Consider the following 20,740-nt stretch of genomic DNA (forward strand, 5'->3'; position numbering starts at 1 on the left):
GATGAAGAAAAAAAAATAAATCTATTCTTCTTTCCAGATTGCAAAAGGGTATCTAAAGGTGTAAGTTTTCCTATATTCGATTCTTCGTTTGCCCTCCTGAAACCTAACAGCCACTACATATTTTAAAAGATTTTAAAAGTTAATGTAGTACTGTTTGTTTGTTTGGGTTTTTTTGGCTGCTGTTACTCAATCTGATTAAAATCATCCTAATATAAATAATAAATTAGTGCCTGTGACTTATTCCCATGCTGTGAGGGCAGGGACTGTGTCATCTAAACTTTGTATTTCCCCTAGCACTTAGTATAGGACTTTGTATACCTCAAACACTTAATAAATATTTATTATTATAAAAGTCTTTTTATCAATGAATAAGCATTTAGTAAGAGTTTTTTACCAGGGGCAGCTAGGTGGTACAGTAGATAGGGCACTGGCCTGGAGTCAGGGGGATCTTTGTTCCAGTCTTTTCTCAGACACATAACACTCACTAGTTGTGTGACTCTGGGCAAGTCACTTAAACCCAATTGCCTCACCAAGGAAAAAAAAAGAATTTATTACTATATACTCAGCTAGGCCCTTGGGGATACAAAAATAAAATCAAACAGTCCCTGCCCTCATGTAACTTACATTCTATAGGTGGAAACAATATCTGTGCATATAAATATATGTTTAAGCAAGTCACAACAATAGCAACAACAATTTGCATTTTCTTGTTGCTTTTATATTCAAAAAGGCTTTGACATCAGTTATCTCTGCCTTGATATCATGGAGATGGAGCTTGCTACCCGGTGTTATGGCAGATGCTGTATATAGTTTCAGTGAATAAGTAGCTGTTCCTACCGCATCCAGAAAGCATGACTTCTTGTCTTCATGTGGCTGCTTTGCATTATGAGATTTTTATTTTCTAGATATCAGTTTAGTTTGTCATAGACACCTCCCTTTTTCCATCTTTATGTGCTGTATCCCACTGCTTACATGGGGTTGGGTGGCTTGGTATGTCCCAGACTTTCCAGTGATGATCAGCTCTTCATGCGGGGCAATAGTTAAGTGACCTGCGTGAAACATGGTGGGGTGAGGGTAGGGTGGGGGGATGTGTTGTCTTTTGTACCTGGTATCAGTTGAAAGCTAAAAACTGACTGGGCAGATCTTCAACTGTGCTCTACCATGAAAGTAGTGCAGAAATCTGTTATACAAGAAAAATTTGCCTTAGTACTTCTCCTAGCACAAAATGGTAATGTATGATATTTTCCCCCAATCCCCTTTGAAGTACTTAACCGCATAAGCAATACCCTGCCTAGAGTACCACATACCTTGCATCGTTTCTAGAGTCATGTCACATCATGACTGAATGGTAACTTCAGGCTATCCACTTATATTTGAATATTGAAAGATTTCCCAATTCATTTTTTTTAAAGGCTATTGGGGAATTCATTTTGGTGGAAAAGGATGTGAAGATAAAAAAGAAAGGTAACATCTACAGTCTTAATGAGGGCTATGCCAGAGACTTTGATCCTGCTATCACAGAGTATATCCAGAAGAAGAAATTTCCCCAGGTAAGCATATATGTGTACCACCTCTGTGATACACACAAGTAAAATACACTGCCCAGGTAGAATACACCTCACAATTGGGATCAGCTATGACAGTTGAGTGTAAGATAGAAAACTTTCAAGTATGGTAATAAGCCATGTTACTGCTAGGCAAGAACCAACCTTGATTACTTCAACAAGATTAATTACCAAGTTATGGGTCCCAGGGAGGTCAATTTTCTCTTGCAACATGGCTAATATGGAAATATTTTGTATGACTGTGCATGTATAACCTATATAAAATTGTCTTCCTTCTCAAGGAGGAGTTAGGGAAGAGAGGGAGTGAGAGAATTTGGAACTCAAAATTTTAAAAAATGAATGTTAAAAATTTTTGTTTACATGTAATTGAGAAAAAACAAAAAAAGTAAATGTTAAAAAAAGGCTTTGTTATGGGGAGTGGGGGAAGCATCATTCAAAGACAGGGACTCTTAATCCTTTTAGGATCCCTTAGGCAATCTAGTGAAGCCTATGGATCCCTTTGAAGAATGTTTTTAAATGCATAAAATAAAATACATGGGATTACATTTTATGGAAATCTAATTATCAAAATGTTTTAAAAAGGAGAACTTCACAGACCTCTGGTTAAGAACTGCTATTCAAGATGATAAGGGCTTATAAGGGCAAAAACAGAACAGGATATTTGCCTTATGTTAGGTCTGTTACAAAAACTATAGATATCTGTTCTTTCCTGATTTGCCTTGCAAAAAAAAAAAAAGATAGATTTACATATACATACACATATAAATGCATGTATGTATATACACACAGGTATGTGTATATGTATATATACATATATACATACAACACAGAGAGAGATGTGTGTGTGTGTGTGTGTGTGTGTATGTGTATAGGCGAGCGCACGCAAACACACACACACACACATATATATCAGATAATGGAAGGGGAGTAACTACTCTGAGTCTTCACAGAACCAACCCCACTCATTGAGTGACTTTTATTAATTAACCAGAAGAAGATTGTGTTGTGAAATTGCAATAAGGAGAAGGCGACCCAAAGAACAACATGTGTTGTTCTGGCCCTTGAGAGTCTAAAGGTTCAGTTCCTGGCACTGCCATCAGAATTCTTGCCCAGGGGAGAGGTAGGAGGTAGAAGTGAGGGGAAACAGGATAATAAAAGTAACCACCTCTTGCAAGATTAATGAGCTAATTGGTCATAAAACACTTTCAGTTCAGGGACCTATGAACTCAGGGGTTATAATTTCACATGGGCCATTGTGGAATTAAAGCCTCCAGGATCATTTGTTCTCGATGGCGTCCATCCCAAGTTGCTTCACTTAACAATCTCTTCCCCCATTCCTCCCCTTTCTTTTTCCCCTTCACCTCCACCTTCCCCTTCCCCTTTTAAAATGAGACTGTGAACATGTTTGGAAGGAAAAACAAAATCTGTTTTTAAAGCTCTTCTTTATAGGCTTGAAGGTATATATGAACTATTGTTATTTTTCCCCCTGCTTTCAATCCTAATTACTAATTATCTTGAAATTGGCAGGATAATACAGCTCCTTACGGTGCAAGATATGTGGGCTCCATGGTGGCAGATGTGCACAGAACATTGGTGTATGGAGGAATCTTTTTGTATCCAGCCAACAAAAAGAGCCCCAAAGGAAAGGTAAGAACTCCTCTTTGAAGAGCGGACCAAGGAAATGGGCTCAATTCCACAGTGAAGTTTAAGTTAGGTATGAGGAAGAGTGCTTTTCCCAACTCCACCTCACCCCCCAACCCCCAACTCCTCCAGCCCCTGCCAAAGTTGCTAATAGACTGCTGAGAAGTACTAGGGCATGTTCTTTGGTTTAAAGGTAGTTATACTTGAAAAGGCTTCTAAGTGGCACAGTGGCTGGAGTGATGGGCCTGGAGCCAGAAAGACCTGAGTTCAAATTCTATCTTAGACACTTAATTAGTTGTGTGATGCTGGGCAAGTCACTTAACCCTGTTTGCCTCAATTTCCTCACCTGTAAAATGAGCTGGAAAAGGAAATGGCAAACCACTCTAGTATCTTTGCCAAGAAAACCCCAAATGGAGTTGGGGAGTCAGATATAAGCGAAACAACTAAACAACCTACTTAAAGTCAGAAGTTGGGGTGGGGACTAGAGTATGAAGTAAGTGACATCTGGAGATCTCTTCCATATCTATGATCTTGTGATTTTTGTCACTGTACAGAATTCCCAGTGTGGAAAACTCCTACCAGTGCAGATCACCAAGGAGTTTATAATTTATCCTCTTAGAGAATTGCCTGGGGACACTGATGGCAAGTTGCCAGAGGTCACACAGCAATTATTTGTCAGAGGCAGGACTTGAACCCAGGTCCTCTTGACTCCTCTGTACTATTCTGTTTCCTATTTGATTGTTTTTAAATGATTTATAGAGATAGACACCTAATGAGCCTATTAGCTCTTGGGAAACAGCAACACTTTTGCAAGGAAAGCATGGATCTGTTGTGAAACTTGTCTCTCAGATATCATGCAGTTACTGATTATACTGACCTATATTACATGACTCATGTTTGGGTTTTTCTCAGATATTGAATATGATTTCTTATATAGTCTAAGAAACATTGTTCTACCACTTATTGTAAGTGGAGTAACAGAAATTGTTTATCCTTTTAAAGTACCGTCCACTTTTCTTTGACTCCATGGTCTTAACAACCTTAACCTGCACGATTAACATTTTCTCCATCATTTCTCCAACATTTTCTTTTTTTTTTCAGCTTAAAAATAACTTTCATTCCAGAATATTTTGAAACTAGTCAAGTTTCCAAACTACATTGATTTAATTGTAAAGCCATGTGCATGTTCAAAATATTATATTGGGCAGTCAGAAAGATTTACCACAAATCACGATAGCGATAGTGATCTGTGCAACATTCCACACTAAAGAGGTAGGAAGAAAGAATGGCACAGTTCATAGTTTGCAAATCAAATTCCATAGGTATTGAACTTCCTACAGATCATATTTGACAATCCTTTAGGTTCTTCTCTAATTTTCATTTTGTTCATGTTTTCTGGAGATTTATTGCTGCATATTTCACAAATTTATTTTCTACTCTACTCACAGAATGAGTCCCTATGCCACTAACTGATTTTCTGTCAGATATTCAACTTTAGTTGGTATATTATACTTCAAAAGTGTGGGAAGAGTTCAAAATTCTGGTTGTGGAAGACATGGTATTTTTTTCTTGCTCTACAAATAAATTCAATATACTATTTGCATTTTTATATAATTCTGGGTAAAGATTTTGTAATTTGACACAATAGATTTTATCCAACATTTTCTTAAGCCTGGACAATAAACAAAGCAATATATCAAGCCTTGATTTTGTAGTTTACTGATTTCAAAGGTGTAAATACTCCACTGAAAATTTAACAATCAGCTCTCTCCAAGTGTGAGCTGGCTTCAGAATGCCTCTGGTTTTAAATGCTAGGCTGAGGAGTTTGTCATGGTGCAAAGAACACTAGATTTGGACCCAAGTTCAAATCTTGATTCTGTGGCTTTACCACCTAAATGACTTTGTACAAATCATCCTCTTTAAACTGCAATTTCCTCCTATGTCAGATGAGAAGTTTACATCTCTAAATTCCCAAATTGTTCTTGTCTTTTATTTTCTAGCTGAGACTCCTGTATGAATGTAACCCAATGGCCTTTGTCATGGAAAAGGCTGGGGGACTGGCTACCACAGGAAGCAAAGCTGTGCTGGACATTGTTCCCACTGACATCCATGAGAGAGCACCAGTGATTCTGGGGTCCCCTGATGATGTGAATGAATTCCTAGAGATTTACAAGAAGCATGCAGCCAAGTGAAGATCTCATCTTCCCACACAGGCTGAGATACCAAAAAGAATAGGACCAAAGATCATAGTGTACTCTGTGAAAAGATAAACTGCCATGCCAGACCAAGACCAAAGCACTTTTTTTATTTCCCACAATCCTTTTGATATACCAAATATTGTATGGTGCTTTGGGCACCCTACCCAAAAGGCAGTTCCTATAGGGCCACAAATGGTAAAGATCTTTTGAGAAGTAGGGGAGCAAAAGAGAAAATAAAATTGTTCTTCCTTAAAAAAAAAAAAAGCTTCATTGATTTGTATTGAATCTTATACTTTTATCCTCTCACATCTAATAGTTATTTGTGTTTGGGACATCTGCCAGCACTTTATAAATTTCAGTTCATAAGACCATGGTGTCTATTTCGATTTCTTCCTAGGTACCTATAATTATAGGGTACATAGTGGTACATGTTTGTTATGGCACTTGATTGAAGGAGAAAGTTTTCCATAAATATATTTAACTGGATCACAGAAACAGAGCATGATGTCACTCAATTTTTATTTTTCTTTATGAATTTTTTATTATTAAATTTTAAAAGCATGACATTTATTAATCTTAAATTACCATATCTAAAAGTGATGCTGTAATTAATGTAAGTTTTAAAGAAAAAAATGCAACTTAGATACAATCAAATGTTTTTCTCACAAATCTGTAATTGCTAACAATTACTACTTAATCCAGGGCAGGTAGGTGGTGCAGTGGATAGAGTGCTGGGCCTGGGATCAGAAAGACTTGAGTTCAAATTTAGCCTCAGACACTTATTAGCTGTGCATCCCTGGACAAGTCACATAACTGTTTGCCTCAGTTTCCTCACCTGTAAAATGAGCTGGAGAAGGAAATGGCAAACCACTTCAGTATCTTTGCCAAGAAAATCCCAAATGGGGTCACGAAGAGTTGGACAGAACTGAATAATAATAACAGCAGCCGCTTAATCCAACCAGAATTAGATTAGCTGTATTTTTTTCAGGCACTGAATTTTGGAGTCAGAAGATATGTTTGAATCCTGGCTCTACTTAGTGCTTAAAAGTAATCTTGGGCAAATCACATAATATCTCTGGGTCTCAGTTTCCTCATTTATAAAAGGTCTTGATCCCTAAGGTTTCTTCCAGCACTAAATCCTATGTTCCCATGAACTGATAGTCTTTGGTTGCTACTGATATGCAAGCTAAGCTCCTGGTATGCATTCCTGCCATCTATCCAGTTCCTCTCTAACTCTTTAGAGGATGTGGGTATACAAGAATATACATGCATGCACACACACACACACACACACACACACAAATATGGGGATAGGGATTGGACCTGTAATTTTATTAGTATAGACAACTCTCCGGTTAGGAGACTCCGTCTACCAAAGCATATTAGTCTTCCACTGCATCCTGGGCCATCTCCAGTTGTCCTGATCAATACCTTGCCACTGGACCTACTTGGCTCTGGAGGAGAAAGTGAGGCTGGGCTGGTGACTTTGCACAGTCCTCTCTCACTTAAATCCAATTCACTTGCATGTCAGGGCATCACCTCTCTGATGTCATGGTCCTCTTTGAGAATGAAGGACAAACAACAGTAACCTTCTCTACAACTTACAGTGATGGAGAACTTTCTAGAGCACAGGTTCTATGATTTACCCAGGGTCTCACAGCCAATATGGCCAAAGTATAACTTGAATTCAAGTCTTCTTGACTTTGAAGTCAGCTCTCTACACACACCATATGTCTATACATTTATACGCACATGCATATATATATGTATATCTATATGTACACAGTAATGTTCCTCTTCCATAAACTTTTAGAATGAGAAGACCCTCATCTCATCCAATGCCCTCATTTTTAGACTAAGAAGCTTAGGTTCATAGAGGTTGTGACTTTAGCAGGGTTATACAATTACCTGAATGGCAGCTCTGTATTCACTCTCTACCACTTCGTGTTGCCTCTAAAACGGTAATAGAAACTGGAGTCAATTTAATGGGCAATTAAGTACCCATTACATGTAAGCTGCAGCTAGGTGGCACCATAGTGCACAGAGTGCTGGGCCTGGAATCAAGAAGACTCCTCTTCCTGAGTTCAAGTCTGGCCTCAGACACTTACTAGTTGCATGACGCTGGGCAAGTCACTTAACCCTGTTTGCCTCAGTTTCCTCATCTATAAAATGAGTTTGAAAAGGAAATGGCAAACCACTCCAGTATCTTTCCCAAGAAAACCCTAAATGGGGTCATAAAGAATCAGACAAAGGGCAGTTAGGTGGCACCGTGGACAGAGCTCCGGCCCTGGATTCAGGAGGACCTGAGTTCAAATCTGTCCTTAGACATATAATACTTACTAGCTGTGTGACCCTGGGCAAGTCACTTAATCCCATTGCTTAGCCAAAAAAAAGAAAGAATCAGACAAGACTGAAAAATGACTGGACAATAGTAACAACACATGCGAGGTACCCTTTAAAGTAGTAAGTTACTTAAGGGAAGGGTCTTTTGCCTCTTTTTGTATCCGTAGTGATTAGCACAGTACCTGGCACGTAATAGGTGCTTAAAAAATGTTTATTAGTACCAGGCAATACTAAGACATGAATGACACAGCCACTAACCTCAAAGAATTTACATTCTTTGGGAGTCTGAAATGTAACAAGTACAAATATAAAGATTAAGTTCCCCCATTTTGGACCTGTGATTTCATTTGGCCTCTGATGAAAACTCCCTGTGCTGATGAACATGGGCCTCCCCTCTACCACTTAGGGAATAGCCTGGGGCACTGAGAGGCTGTGAGTAGCTCACAGTCATAGGAGCTATTAGGGTCAGAGGGAGAACTTGAATTCAGATCTTTCTCACTCTGAGGCTAGCCCCCTACCCACTTCCCACACTGACTATCATAAGTGTAAGTACACTACAAATAAAACAGAAATATGAAAGCAATTTGTAATGGTGGGGTGGGGGAGAGACAGCTACTAGGTAGAGAGGATGGGTTTGTGAAGGCTTCAGAGTTATTAGGGTCAAATGAAATAATAAATATAAAGTTCTTTGCAAACTTTATGTAAATATGTATATATGTGCACTATATAAATATGTACATATAGGTAAATGCTAGCTATTATTAACTTGCTTACAGTTTAGAACAGGAGCAGGATCTCCCAAGTTTTTGTGAGAGGAAGCCTTTGAGCCCATAATAACTAGTACTTATATATCCCTCTAAAGTCAGCAAAGTGCTGTACATAATTCTCTCATTGGAGCCTCAGGACAAACTTGTGAGGCAGGTACTATAGGCATTTTTTTTTTTTTTTTTACAGATGAAGAAACTGAGGCTTGGAGAGGTTAAGCTGGCTGCTCATGCAGCCAGCAAGTGTCAGAGTTGGGATTTGCTTAAACACCAGTGTTTCTAACTCTGAGTCCTCTATTCTGTCCATCATGGTACGCTGCCCGTACCCTGTCCATTATTCCATACTGCCCCCTAGTTACTGGAAAGGGAAAAGATAGAGAAAGACGCTAACACTCAAGTTCCTGCTCTGGGGAGGAGGGAAGGGAGGCAGCTTCCACGTGCACTTTTCTTCCTGCTGAGAATTCCAGCAAACCGCAGGAGTAGGGGTGGGGGAGCTGGAAGGAGGGGCAGACGAGGATGAGGGGGTAGTGGCAATTAGCTTATGGATCCACCAGGTATAGCTTTCAGATTTTCTGATACTTATCTGCTGGTTGAGAACTCCAAAGCTATGAAAAATATTATCTTAAGTACCAAGTATTAAGTAAACATACTTAAGTATCAGCAAGGATAGCTAGGTGGCACGGTGCATATAGTGCCAGGCCAGGAGTGAGGAACACCTTAGTTCAAATCCTGCCCCAGGCGCTTACTAGCTCTGTGACCCTGGGCAAGTTACTTAATCTCTGTCTGCCTCAGTTTCCTCATCTGTAGAATAGGGATAATAATAACACCTACCTCTGAAGGTTGTTGTGAGGGTCAAAGAGATAACAATTATAAAATGCCTGGCACATAGGAAGCTAAATATAAATGTTGTTGTTGTTGTTATTGTCATTATTATTATTATATACTAGGGGCAGCTAGGTGGTCCAGTGGAAAGAGCACCGGGCTTGGAGTCAGGAAGACCTGAATTCAAACCTGGCCTCAGATACTTTCTAGCATGTGACCATGGGCAAGTCACTAAATCCCTGTCTGCCTCAGTTTCCTCATCTGCAAAATAGGTATAATAATGACACCTAGTAATAACACCTACCTCCTCCCAGAAGAGGATCAAATAAGGATCAAATGATTGTAAAGCATTAAGCACAGGACTAATTAGTTACTAATTAATAGTAAGTGCTATAAGAATCTTAGCTATTTTTATTAAGTATACTGCAACCAAGGTCTATATGTACCTTTAATTGAAGTAGCTCAAAAGAAACACGAGATGCACAAATTCAGAGACATCTCTACTCCAAGTGTTCATATGGACTAGTTGTGCCTGACCTGTGATAGAGCTTTCCAAGCTTGTATTGGTCTGATCAGCCACAGTTGGACACACTGTGCCTTGAACCTAACATAGTTATGTCATTTTGGTCCTCTCTGAGCACAAAGGACAACTAACCAACCGTATGTACCTTTAAGAAAATAGGCAGACATTTCATTCACCCTTTTATGGACCTTTATCTGTGGCTGCAATGCAGTCCCCACGTTTATTCATAGCCAGCAAGAACTTTGGCATTTGATGAAAGGTCATCAGCTACAGTTACAGAGTGTGGGGGTAACTCAAACTTCTAACATTTCAAAGTAACTGCAATGGGGTATGACTGAGGCACCTGGCTGTCAGCTGTAGACCAGAGGGTGCTGGAAATAGCCAAGCCTCCCTGGGATCCCTTTGCTAGCCTGGGTTACAATTCACTCCGGGATAGATAGTTTACTTGAATAGGATGTTGACAAGATTACACACTGCCCCCCTCCCAATTACACGTTTAGTTTGGTATTTCAATATAAATTTATCTTCATTGAATCTCTGATATCGTCATTGCCTCACCCCAAAATCATAGAATATTAGATCAAGAAAGACCCTAGAGAGGTTAGCTAGGCCAACACTCTCATTTTATAAAAGAAGAAAATGAGACCCAGATCACACAGCAAATTAGTTACCTGGCCAGAAGGAGACTATTAATTCCCAATCTAATGTCTTCTTTTTTTTTCGCCTTATCATACCCTAGTTTTAAGCATGTGCACGCACACACACACGCGCGCGCGCACACACACACACACACTCCCCCATTTTATTGATACATTTTCTTTTTACATCAATCTCAACTGACCTCTCACTGAAGTAAGGCAAGTCATCTCTCTCTAATCAATTTTATATCCCATTCCCTATGGCAGCTGTTCTAAATCTTCTCTTTTCTCCTCGAGCCCCTTGTGGCACTTTTACCCCTACCTTTTCAGCTGAGGGCCTCTTCTCACACATCACTGAAAAAATCGACAGCATTTGCTGCCTTCTCTTCATCTCCCATATTCTCTGACATCATCCATCACTCTCTCCTCTTTCACTCCAGTCTCTGATGAAAAAGTGGTCTTTCTCCTTGCCAAAGTCATCCTCTGTACATGAACCCTAGTCCCATTCCCTCTGGTATTATCCACAAGAATACCCTTACTGTCATCCTGACTTTCTAATTTTCAATCTCTCTCTATCTATTGCTCCCTTTCTACCGATCCCCTGCTGCATGTAAACTCAAGTCAAGCCAAACTAATTAAAGTCGAGAGACATTTATGAAGAGCCTACTATGGTCCAGGCACTGTAATAAGCCCTGAGAATTCAAAATTAAAGAGAAAAGGCAAAAACTCCCCCCCCCCAAACCAAAAAACCAATCCCTGCTCTCAAGGCGTTCAAAGTGTAAGGGCAGAGACATGAAAACAACTATACACAGACAACCTACATACAGGATAAATGGAAATAATCACAGGCAGAAGGAATTAGCATTAAGGAGGAGGTTTTTGTAGAAGGTGGAATTTTAGCTGACACTTGAAGAAAACCGGGGAAGCCAGGAGACAGATCAGGAGGGAGAGAATTCCTGACAGAGAACAGCCAGTGAAAATGCTCAGAGTTGGGAGATTGAGTGTTTTATTCAGATAACAGCTAGGAGGCCAGTGTCACTAGACCACAGAGTACCAGGAAGGGATTAGGGTCTAAGAAGACTGGAAAGGAAGAAAAGGACTAGCTTATTTAGGGTTTCAAAAACCAAAGAGGGGATTTTATACTTAATTCCGGAGGTAACAGGAAATCACTGGGATTTATTGAATGGCATATGGATGATGTAGTCAGACTTGTATTTTTAGAATTATCATTTTGACAGTTGAGTAGAGAATGGACTACAGTGGGGAGAGACTTGAGGCAGGGAAATCAAACAGTAGGTTATTGCAATAGTCTATACATGAGGTAATGAGGATTGTTCGCACCAGGGTGTTGGTAGTATCAGAGGAGAGAAGGGGTCAACACCTCTGTGTTTCAAATGTTGAACCTATAGGACCTGGCAACTGATTAAATATAGGGGGGTGAGAGAGCGTGAGGAGTCAAGAATGGCACCTACATTATGAGCCTTGGTGATAGGGAAGATGATGGTGCCCTTCACAGTAGTAAAGAAGTTGGAAGGAGGAAGACTTTGGCAGGGGAAAATAATGAGTTCAGTTTTGGACATATTAAGATACCTATGTGACATCATTTCAATATTCCAATGTCGGAGATGTGAGACTGGAGTTCATGAGAGGTTAGAACTGGATAAGTGGGTCTAAGAATCATTCATATACAGATAGCAATAAAATCCTTGGGACTTGAGGTTATCAAGTGAAATAGTATAGAGGGGCAAGAGAAGAGGACCCACAGTTAGTGGGAATGGCCTGGAAGAAGATCCAACAAAGGAGACTGAGAAGGTGGGGGAGAATCAGAAGAGAGCAGTGTCACAAAAACTTGGAGAGAAGAGAGTATCAAGGAAAAGAAGATGACAAATGTCAAAGGCTATGGAGAGGTGGAGAAGGAGGAGGAGGATTGAGAAAAGGTCATTAGATTTGGCAATTAAAGATGATGAGTAACTTTGGAGACAGTGATTTCAATTGCATGATGAGGCTGGAAACCAGATGGCAGAGAGGAAGAGACAGAGAAGAAACGAAATGGACTCAGCAATTGCAGATGGCCTTCTCAAGGAATTTAGTCATGAAAGGGAAGACAGACAAAGGAGGATAGTTACTGGTGTAGACAGATAAAAAATACCCAGGTCTCCCCCATCCTTAAAAAAAGTTCTCAATAGATCCTACTATCATCACAAGGGATCATCCTCTATCTCTCTTCTTTTCAGCTAAACTCATTGAAAAAAGACATCTACATTCATTTGTTGGAGGAGATGTAGGAAGAAAGGTGCATTAATACTGGCATATAATGCACTGGAGCTGCCATTGTATAAAACCATTCTGAAACCATACCCCAAAAGTCACAAAACTACATACAGCTTTCGACCTAGTAATACCATTACTAGGTACGTACCCCATAAAGTAAAAAAGTGAAAGAACCTATATGCACAAAAAATTTTGTTGTTGTTCAGTTGTGTACAACTTTTCATGGCCCCATTTGGGGTTTTCTTGGCAAAAACACAGGTGTGGTTTGCCATTCTCTTCTCCAGCTCATTTTATAGATGATGGAACTGAGGCAAACAGGGCTAAGTGACTTACCCAGGGTCATACAGATGGTAAATATATAAGGCCAGATTTGAACTCAGGAAGATGGGTTTTCCCGATTCCAAGACCAGTGCTCTTTCTACTATCCCACCCAGTTGCCCTGCCCCCTGGAAAAAACACCTTGATCCTTTACTGTCTGAGTAAGACACAGAAATTATCATGGAGAGTTGGTCCAGATTTTTTGGCTAGCCAGGGAATGGCTTTCTCTAGTCTTCTTAGTACAGAGTGATTCTGAAAGCAGTCCTTTTTCATCTAAGAAGCAAATTATTTCAGAACTCACCACCCTCTTGTTGGATAATACCTAAAATCTGAACTCAGGAGCTGTCAACCCAGGTAATCACCAAGGTTGGTTAACATTCCTTTCTCAGGATCATTAGCACTGATATGCTCAAAAAATGAAATGAAAAGGCGAAAAAGGCAGCTAGAACTGGGAGGACAATAGTTTCAGACTGTCTCTCACGGACATGTGCTTCTGCTGAAAGATGCCATTGCTGCTGGGAGCAGACGAGGGTCCCCCTCCTAGCTTGATGGACTCCTCTCTAGGAAGGTAGGGAAAAGGGAGAAAGGTACAGCAGGGGCGTGGAACCATTTCTTTTCTCTTTTAGAGACCACAGAATGAGTGAATCATTCCTGAGTTCATCCCCTTAACTCTTAGCCACCAATAATCAGGGAACCAAAAAGAGGAATTCCCCATGTTCTTTCTATCAGCAAGGGGCCCACTCTTGTGCCCATATACCCACACACGTCCGTCTCAGCACTGAATGGTTAAGTAACTTGTTCATGATCACACATTCAGTAAGTGCCAAAAAGTGGAACCTAAAAATTTTTGAAGACTATCTGGGTAAAAGAAGAAATCAGAAAAACAATAGATAATTTCATCAAAGAAAATGACAACAATGAGACACCATGCCAAAACTTTTGGGATGCAGCCAAATAAATCCTTAAGGGAAAGTTTATATCACAAAGCATTTTCATCAATAAAAGAGATAAAGAAGAGATGAATAAATTCTTCATGCAACTAAAAAAAAATTAGAAAAGAAAAAATCAGTTAAAAAACAACTAAATACAAAAATAGAAATGCTGAAAATCAAAGTGGAGAGAAAACTGAAAAAAAAAAATGACCATTTAATCAGTATGCAAAATTAAGCTTAAAAATAATTAAACAAACTCCTAGCTCATTTTAATTTTTAAAAACTGAGGGAAACAAAATTGCCAAGATAAAAAGAAATGGAAAAAGAGAATTTCTAACAGATGAAGAGAATATAAAGGAAAAATTTTCAAAACTTTTTATCTCAATTTTATGTCAAGAAAAAAGGACAATTAAATGAAACAAATGAATATTTAAGAATGATAATATTCCCAGATTTGCAGAAAAAGAAATCAATGACTTAAATGACCCAACTTCATAAAAACAAGTTGAACAAAGAAACAAAAAGGACCAGATGGATTTACAAGAGTACTTTATCAAACATTCAAAGAACAAATAACTCCAATGTTATATATTGCTTAAAAAAAAAAAAGGAAGGAGAGGAGAGAAGGCATCTTACCAACTTCTTCTATAAGATAAATATAATTCTAATAAGGAAGGAAACAAACATTTATTAACTGTCTACTATGTGCCATACTCTGTGCTAAGTGCTTTACAAATATTATCTCATGTGAGCCTTACAGCAACCCTAGGAAGAAGGTGCTATTATTATTCCCATTTTATAGTTGAGGAAATAGAGGTAAATGGAACTTAAGTGACTTGCTCAGGATCACAAAGCTAGTGTCTGAGGCCAGATTTGAACTCAGGTCTTCCCAACCGCAGGTCCAACACTATACTGGTTCTGTCACCTAGTTGCCTTAAGCCAGAGAAAGATAAAGCACAGAAAAATGACTATAGACTGATGTCTTTACTGATGTAAAAATATTGGAGAAAATATTATTAGCAAAGAGGTTACAGCAACATATTTTTTTTACAAAGTTGTACACTTTGACCATGTTGAACTTATACCAGGAATTCAGAGTTGGTTCAATATTAGGAAAACTATAAATATAATGGACTATATTAATAAGACAAATAACAAAATCACATGGTTATATTAATAGATGCATGAAAGCTTTTGACAGAATAATATTTATGTCAAAAACATTAGAAGCATAGAAGTAAATGTAATTTGATAAATAGTATCTATCTAAAAACAAAAGCTAACATTATCTGTAATAGAGAAATGCTTGAGGACTTTCCAATAGGATCAGAAATAGAGCAAAGATATTCATTATCACTGCTATTATTTTATATAGCTCTAGAAATGCTTGTTATTGCTTAGTCATTTTTCAGTTGTGTCCAACTCTTCATGACCCCATTTGGGGTTTTCTTGGCAAAGATACTGGAGTGATTTGCCATTTGCTCTTCCAGCTCATTTTGCAGATGAGGAAGCTGAGGCAAACAGGATTAAGTGACTTGCACAGGGTCACACAGCTAGCAAGTGTCTGAAGCTGGATTTGAACTTGGGTCCTCCTGACTCCAGGGCTGGTGCTCTCTATCCACTGCGCCACCTGGCTGCCCCAGAATCATTTATAAAATTGCTAGAATGTCGTGAAGAAAAACAATTTTAAAAGACTTAACAATTCTGATTAATAAGGTGACTAGACACAATTTCAGAACACTCATCATGAAGCATATTTTCCACCCCTTGGCACAAGTGTGGTGGACTTGTTGTTTATTTGTTTTTTAATCCTGTCCAACTCTTCGTGACCCTATTTGGGGTTTTCTTGGCAAAAAGAATGGAGTGGATTGTCATTTCCTTCTCCAGCTTATTTTCTAAGTGAGGAAACTGAGGCAAACAAGGTTAAATGACTTGCCCAGTGTCACACAGCTAGTTAGAATCTGAGGCCAGATTTGAACACAAGATGAGTCTTCCTGACTCCAGGCCCAGCATTCTGTCTACTGCATCACCTAGTATGGTGGAGTAGAGGAGCAAAATGAGATACATGTTCAGATACAATCAATATATGAATTTGTAATAGTTGACTATACTTTTTTTTTGCTTAGGAGGGTTTTTATTTTGGAGAGAAGAGCTGTCAGAGGGGAATGTGGGAGGTACTGATAGTGTAAAAACAAAAAAGGGAGAGAGAAGAAAGAAAAGAGTATTAATTAAAAATTTTTAAATATGCAAAAGAGAGAAGGGAGTTCATAAGGGCATGCCAACAAGCAGGGAAGTAACGATACTACTGTGTTAAATTTAACTTGCACTTTTAAAAAACAAGCTGTAGGTAACAGAATCACATTTTCATATGCCAGTTTTTTGTTCTTTGTATATAGAAAGTTCATATATATTGTTTGTCAAGTTTATAATAAAAAAAAAGAAAATTAAAAGCAAAAGAATAAACAAGAGCAATTGGTTGCAATGGACGCACACTAGAAGCTTTCTCAGTACATCAAGTGTAAAAAATAAAGATGCCCCTCTCCCTATTATGTGACCAAATCTAGAAGTGCTGACTTCTAGGTCAAATAGGAAAAGATCACAAAATTAAAATGTACTGGGGAGGGGGCCTGTTCATGAAAACCCCTGATCAAGTTTATGAGAATACCTACTACATTTGATGATTTTGCCAGTACAGATAGACTGTCTAAATGTGGCTCGGGGAATACCATGGGCAGGGAGGGGGAAGTGGAGAAATGTGATGAATGCATGCCTTAAAGATCAGAACTCTCCAAAAAAATTTGTATAGATTTTAATTTGATTAGGGTTCTCTCTCTTTCAGACTTGTGTATTTTGGCTGTAATTATTCTACATCTGGTGAACAGTTCCCTTTTTAAAGAATTGAAGGAGTCCGGAGAAAGTGACCAGGCTACCATCTTGCTGGTCATGTGACCCACTCCCTTCTAATAATTACTTTTATGTATTCATTGTATGCTACCAGAGCACTACATGGAAAGCCTTGCTTAGGAAGTCACCAAGTGAACTGTTTGGGCCCCTAGTGACACTTAAATGTATTCATGGCAGAACACTAGTCAGATTGGCCTGGCCTGGTCATAGGACCCAGGGATCTGGCCACTATAGGTGAGAATACTAGCCAAATTTCCAGATGTATTATGCCCCAGGCAACACAAGGCTAAGTGTTGTACTTCTCTCTTCAACCACTGCTGCCTCTCAGGAAGAAATGCAAATACCAGTCCTGGGAAAGCATAGCTGTTATTCTGCCAAGGGACTCTGAGGCGACTGGAGGCTCATCATGGAAGGCCACAGCCTGCTATAGCCCTTGGAAGATTTCTTCCTGAGGAATGCTCCCATCAACTCTATGACCACCAGATCATCACTTCTTGGGTGTCTTCTCAATTTGAGAATACAGTGAGTGAGAAGTTGTCCTACAATCTTTGGAATCTGATTAAAAACTCAAATGGAAAAGCTACCAAGAATAGATTTCCACCTCTGTCCTTTGAGAGTTCAATGTCTTCTTCCAGCAAAGCTGCTCTAGAGAGCCTCCTAGTCATGGAGTGTCCTATAAAGTCTCAGGATATTGCCAGAAGGCTCCTGATCCCTATATTCAGTGCCCAGAGCTATGGGGAATTGCTTTTCTAGTGACCTTCAAAATCCAAGTTACAAGTTTATCCCAGCTGATATCCAAACCCCCAAATCATCCCCTATGAGGAATAGTGGGCATACACCCACGGACCATACCATATGAGGAGGAGCTGCCCTTTCCTCACAGATACTCCTGAGAGTCCAGAGCATGGACCTATACTGGTTACAGATAAATCAGAAGAGAAATTAGGGCTTAAGGTAACTTGGAGATGATGGTATCAACTTCTTACTTATCTCAGGGAGAGAGGGAAATTGAGCACGAACTAACTAGTTTCTTGTGAAGAAGAAACAAACATTGTTCTCTCTTCACCAAGAACTTGGATCCAGAAGGATAGACGCTTACACTGCCCCATGAATGGTTTTTGTAGTGCTTCTAAATCCATTTTATGGCCCTTGAAAAGATCATATCAAGACACCCAAGTATCAGTTAGGACTCGAGAGGTCCTTATTATTGATTTAAGATGGAACAATAAACCCCATAGTCATTATGTGAACTAAAACTAAGGCACCATAATGTGTTTCTTGGCATTGCTAGTGATTAGTGTAGCATAGAACTTTCATTTTATATTTTTCTTCTTGCCATTTATCTAGTTTAAAGATAATTCATAGAAGTTGGAGGAAAAATATGAAAAGTATTTTCATACAATGTTTTCAATCAATTGTAAATATTACTTGGGATGGGATGATAACTTTTAGTAGATTTTTAAATGTTTACAAGTAAATGCAGAAAACTGTTAGTGAAAAAAAAAGTCACTCAGTGACTTCTTGTGTTTAATTTCATTATTGCTACTACCACTGCTACTGTTCCAGACACTCTTACTTGTCAACCTTTCCACTTTAAGATGAGGATAAGTATTTTCAGTATTAGGTGTATCTGAAAACACATTTATAGGCTGTTGGATATAAAATACTGCTTTGGGACTCAGTTATGTCACCTGTAAAATAAGGGTGTCTGACTAGATAATCTTGAAGAAGCATCTAAACATAATTAATAATAATAATAATATTTACATAGTGCCTATTGGGAAATTTCAAGTTCTAGACTTGGAGTCAGGAAAATCTCAGTTTGAATCCTGCCTCAGACACTTACTGTTGTTTGTCCTTCATTCTCAAAGAGAACCAGACATCTTACTGTTTAGCCCTGGGCAAACCACTTATCTTGTCATCTCAGTTTCCTCTTCCATAAAATGAGTGTAATGATAGTCCCTCCATCCCTCCAGGGTTGTTTTGAGGTTCAAATGAGATAATATATGTAAAGCTCTTTGTAAACCTTAAAGTGCTTTATAAATGTTGGCTGTTGTTATTATTTACGGATTTGAAATTTTAGGGTAGAAATACAAAGAAATGCTTAGGAATGCTTATTTTTTCTCCTTGAATAGATACCCTTCCCTCATTACTCATTGCTTCACCCTTCCTTTCCAAGATGGTACATTTCTATAAATGATGATAGGGGCCAGGTGAGACAAGGCTTACCTGGAGTGGACTGTGGGAGGAGGAAGCACACCCTAGGACAGGGGTGGGGAACCTGTAGCTTCAAGGCCCACATGCAGTCCTCTAGGTCCTCAAGTGAGGCCCTTCGACTGAATCCAAACTTTACAGAACAAATCCTTTTATTAAGGGGCCTAGGACATCATGAGGTCCCAGATCTGCTGAAAGGGAGGAGGCATCTCCCTGAAGAGTCCTATATAAATAGGGTAGCCTTAGAGGGATCTTGGAAGGGAGATACAGGTGGCCACAATTTCACACATGTGCACACACACACACACACACACACACACACACACACACACAAAATCCCACCAAAGATAAAGCCTAATGCTTGAAATAGAGACTAATTCATGACAAATGAGGCTTTCTGAAGGGCCAAGGGCAGGGTCAGCACTCCCCAGGCCCCATTGGTCCCCAGGCTGCTCTTGTCCCTAGAGATACTGTTCTGTAAGGCAGCCCTTAAAGGGCACCTTCATTGTTCATGAGGCATCCCTCCCTTTGTGATTTCAACCTTGTCCTCTTCCTACCCCAGACTGGACTACAGTAGGTGGGTAAGTTTGAGATGCCTGGGGAGGTGGACAGGTATGGGAGTCAGAGGCATCCCCAGATGGCTGGGCAGTCCCTGGGGACTGAAGGGCCATAGCCCTCCTCTAACTTGCCATACCTGAAATGCCCCTCGTTTTCTCAGGTAGACTGTGCCTCGTTAGCAGATATCCTCTAAACTTCTCATCCTAGGGTAAAGCCCTAGTCATCCCTCTCCCTAATTTTGGTTTTGTCGAATGGTTCCTGCTTAGGAACATAGAGTGGGATGGCTTAAGACAGTAGCTTCATCAAAAGAGACTGGGCTCTTTTGGTTAAGAAATGCGGTGGGAGAGGGGTGCATAGCAGGTGTGGAACGTCATATTTGCTGATAGATGTAGTTACCCTATCAGCTCATTTTGTTTAACTGTTTTGATTGTTATAGAAGCAAAGGTTCATTGAGTAGGGGGGAGGGAATGACAGTGATGTAAAAACAAAAGACATGAATAAAAATGAATTTTTAGTGTGAGGAGGAGGGATTAGGGAGTCCCTGATCAAATCTAAGAGATGAATTAACCTTATTACAGGAAACGAACCATGGTTTGAAGGCAAATGACCATACACAGGCAACTCCTGGTTATTGTCTGACCGGATTACACCTCCTTGTGGCCTTATAAAAGTAAGGTAGTAAATTTTTTCATGTTCCAGAACTCTCTCTTTCACTTTCTCCCTGTACTTTCTTCCATATGCAGTGAAGAGGGGGTTGGGGGGGGGGTGAAAGAATGTCTTCCTCTTGCTCTGTTCTCCACTGGAGCAACAGTGATGACTTAAAGCAGAAGAACATGGCAATGTGCTTACACACAGTCTGAGAGGGGAGTTCTAAGACACAGGTGCCTAAACTACGATATCTTATGCAAGAAGAGGGAGGAATTTTGAATTCTCTAGGCAATGTCAACCTGGAATTGACTGTCTAGCCCAGGGGGTGGGGAACCTGTGGCCTTCAGGCCACAGGTGGCCTTCCAGGTCCTTAAGTACAGCCTTTTGACTGAATCCAAATT

General features: G+C 39.5%; 1 protein-coding gene and 1 pseudogene across 1 annotated transcript in view; both read left to right on the forward strand.

Annotated features, from left to right (window-relative positions):
- FBP1 (fructose-bisphosphatase 1) overlaps nt 1–5,772 on the forward strand; it is a 37,235-nt gene extending 31,463 nt beyond the window's left edge. The window contains exons 5-7 of the mRNA XM_027874808.1: nt 1,413–1,550; nt 3,093–3,212; nt 5,207–5,772. Of these exons, the coding sequence (XP_027730609.1) occupies nt 1,413–1,550; nt 3,093–3,212; nt 5,207–5,398 (450 nt within the window). The 3' untranslated portion in view covers nt 5,399–5,772. The remainder of the gene's footprint in view (nt 1–1,412; nt 1,551–3,092; nt 3,213–5,206) is intronic.
- A 2,073-nt stretch (nt 5,773–7,845) lies between these two features.
- LOC114052029 lies at nt 7,846–17,942 on the forward strand (annotated as a pseudogene).
- Nucleotides 17,943–20,740: the final 2,798 nt, after the last annotated feature.

The sequence above is a fragment of the Vombatus ursinus genome, unplaced genomic scaffold (genome assembly GCF_900497805.2).
Source record: "Vombatus ursinus unplaced genomic scaffold, bare-nosed wombat genome assembly UNPS02014807.1, whole genome shotgun sequence".
NCBI classification, from domain to species: domain Eukaryota; kingdom Metazoa; phylum Chordata; class Mammalia; order Diprotodontia; family Vombatidae; genus Vombatus; species Vombatus ursinus.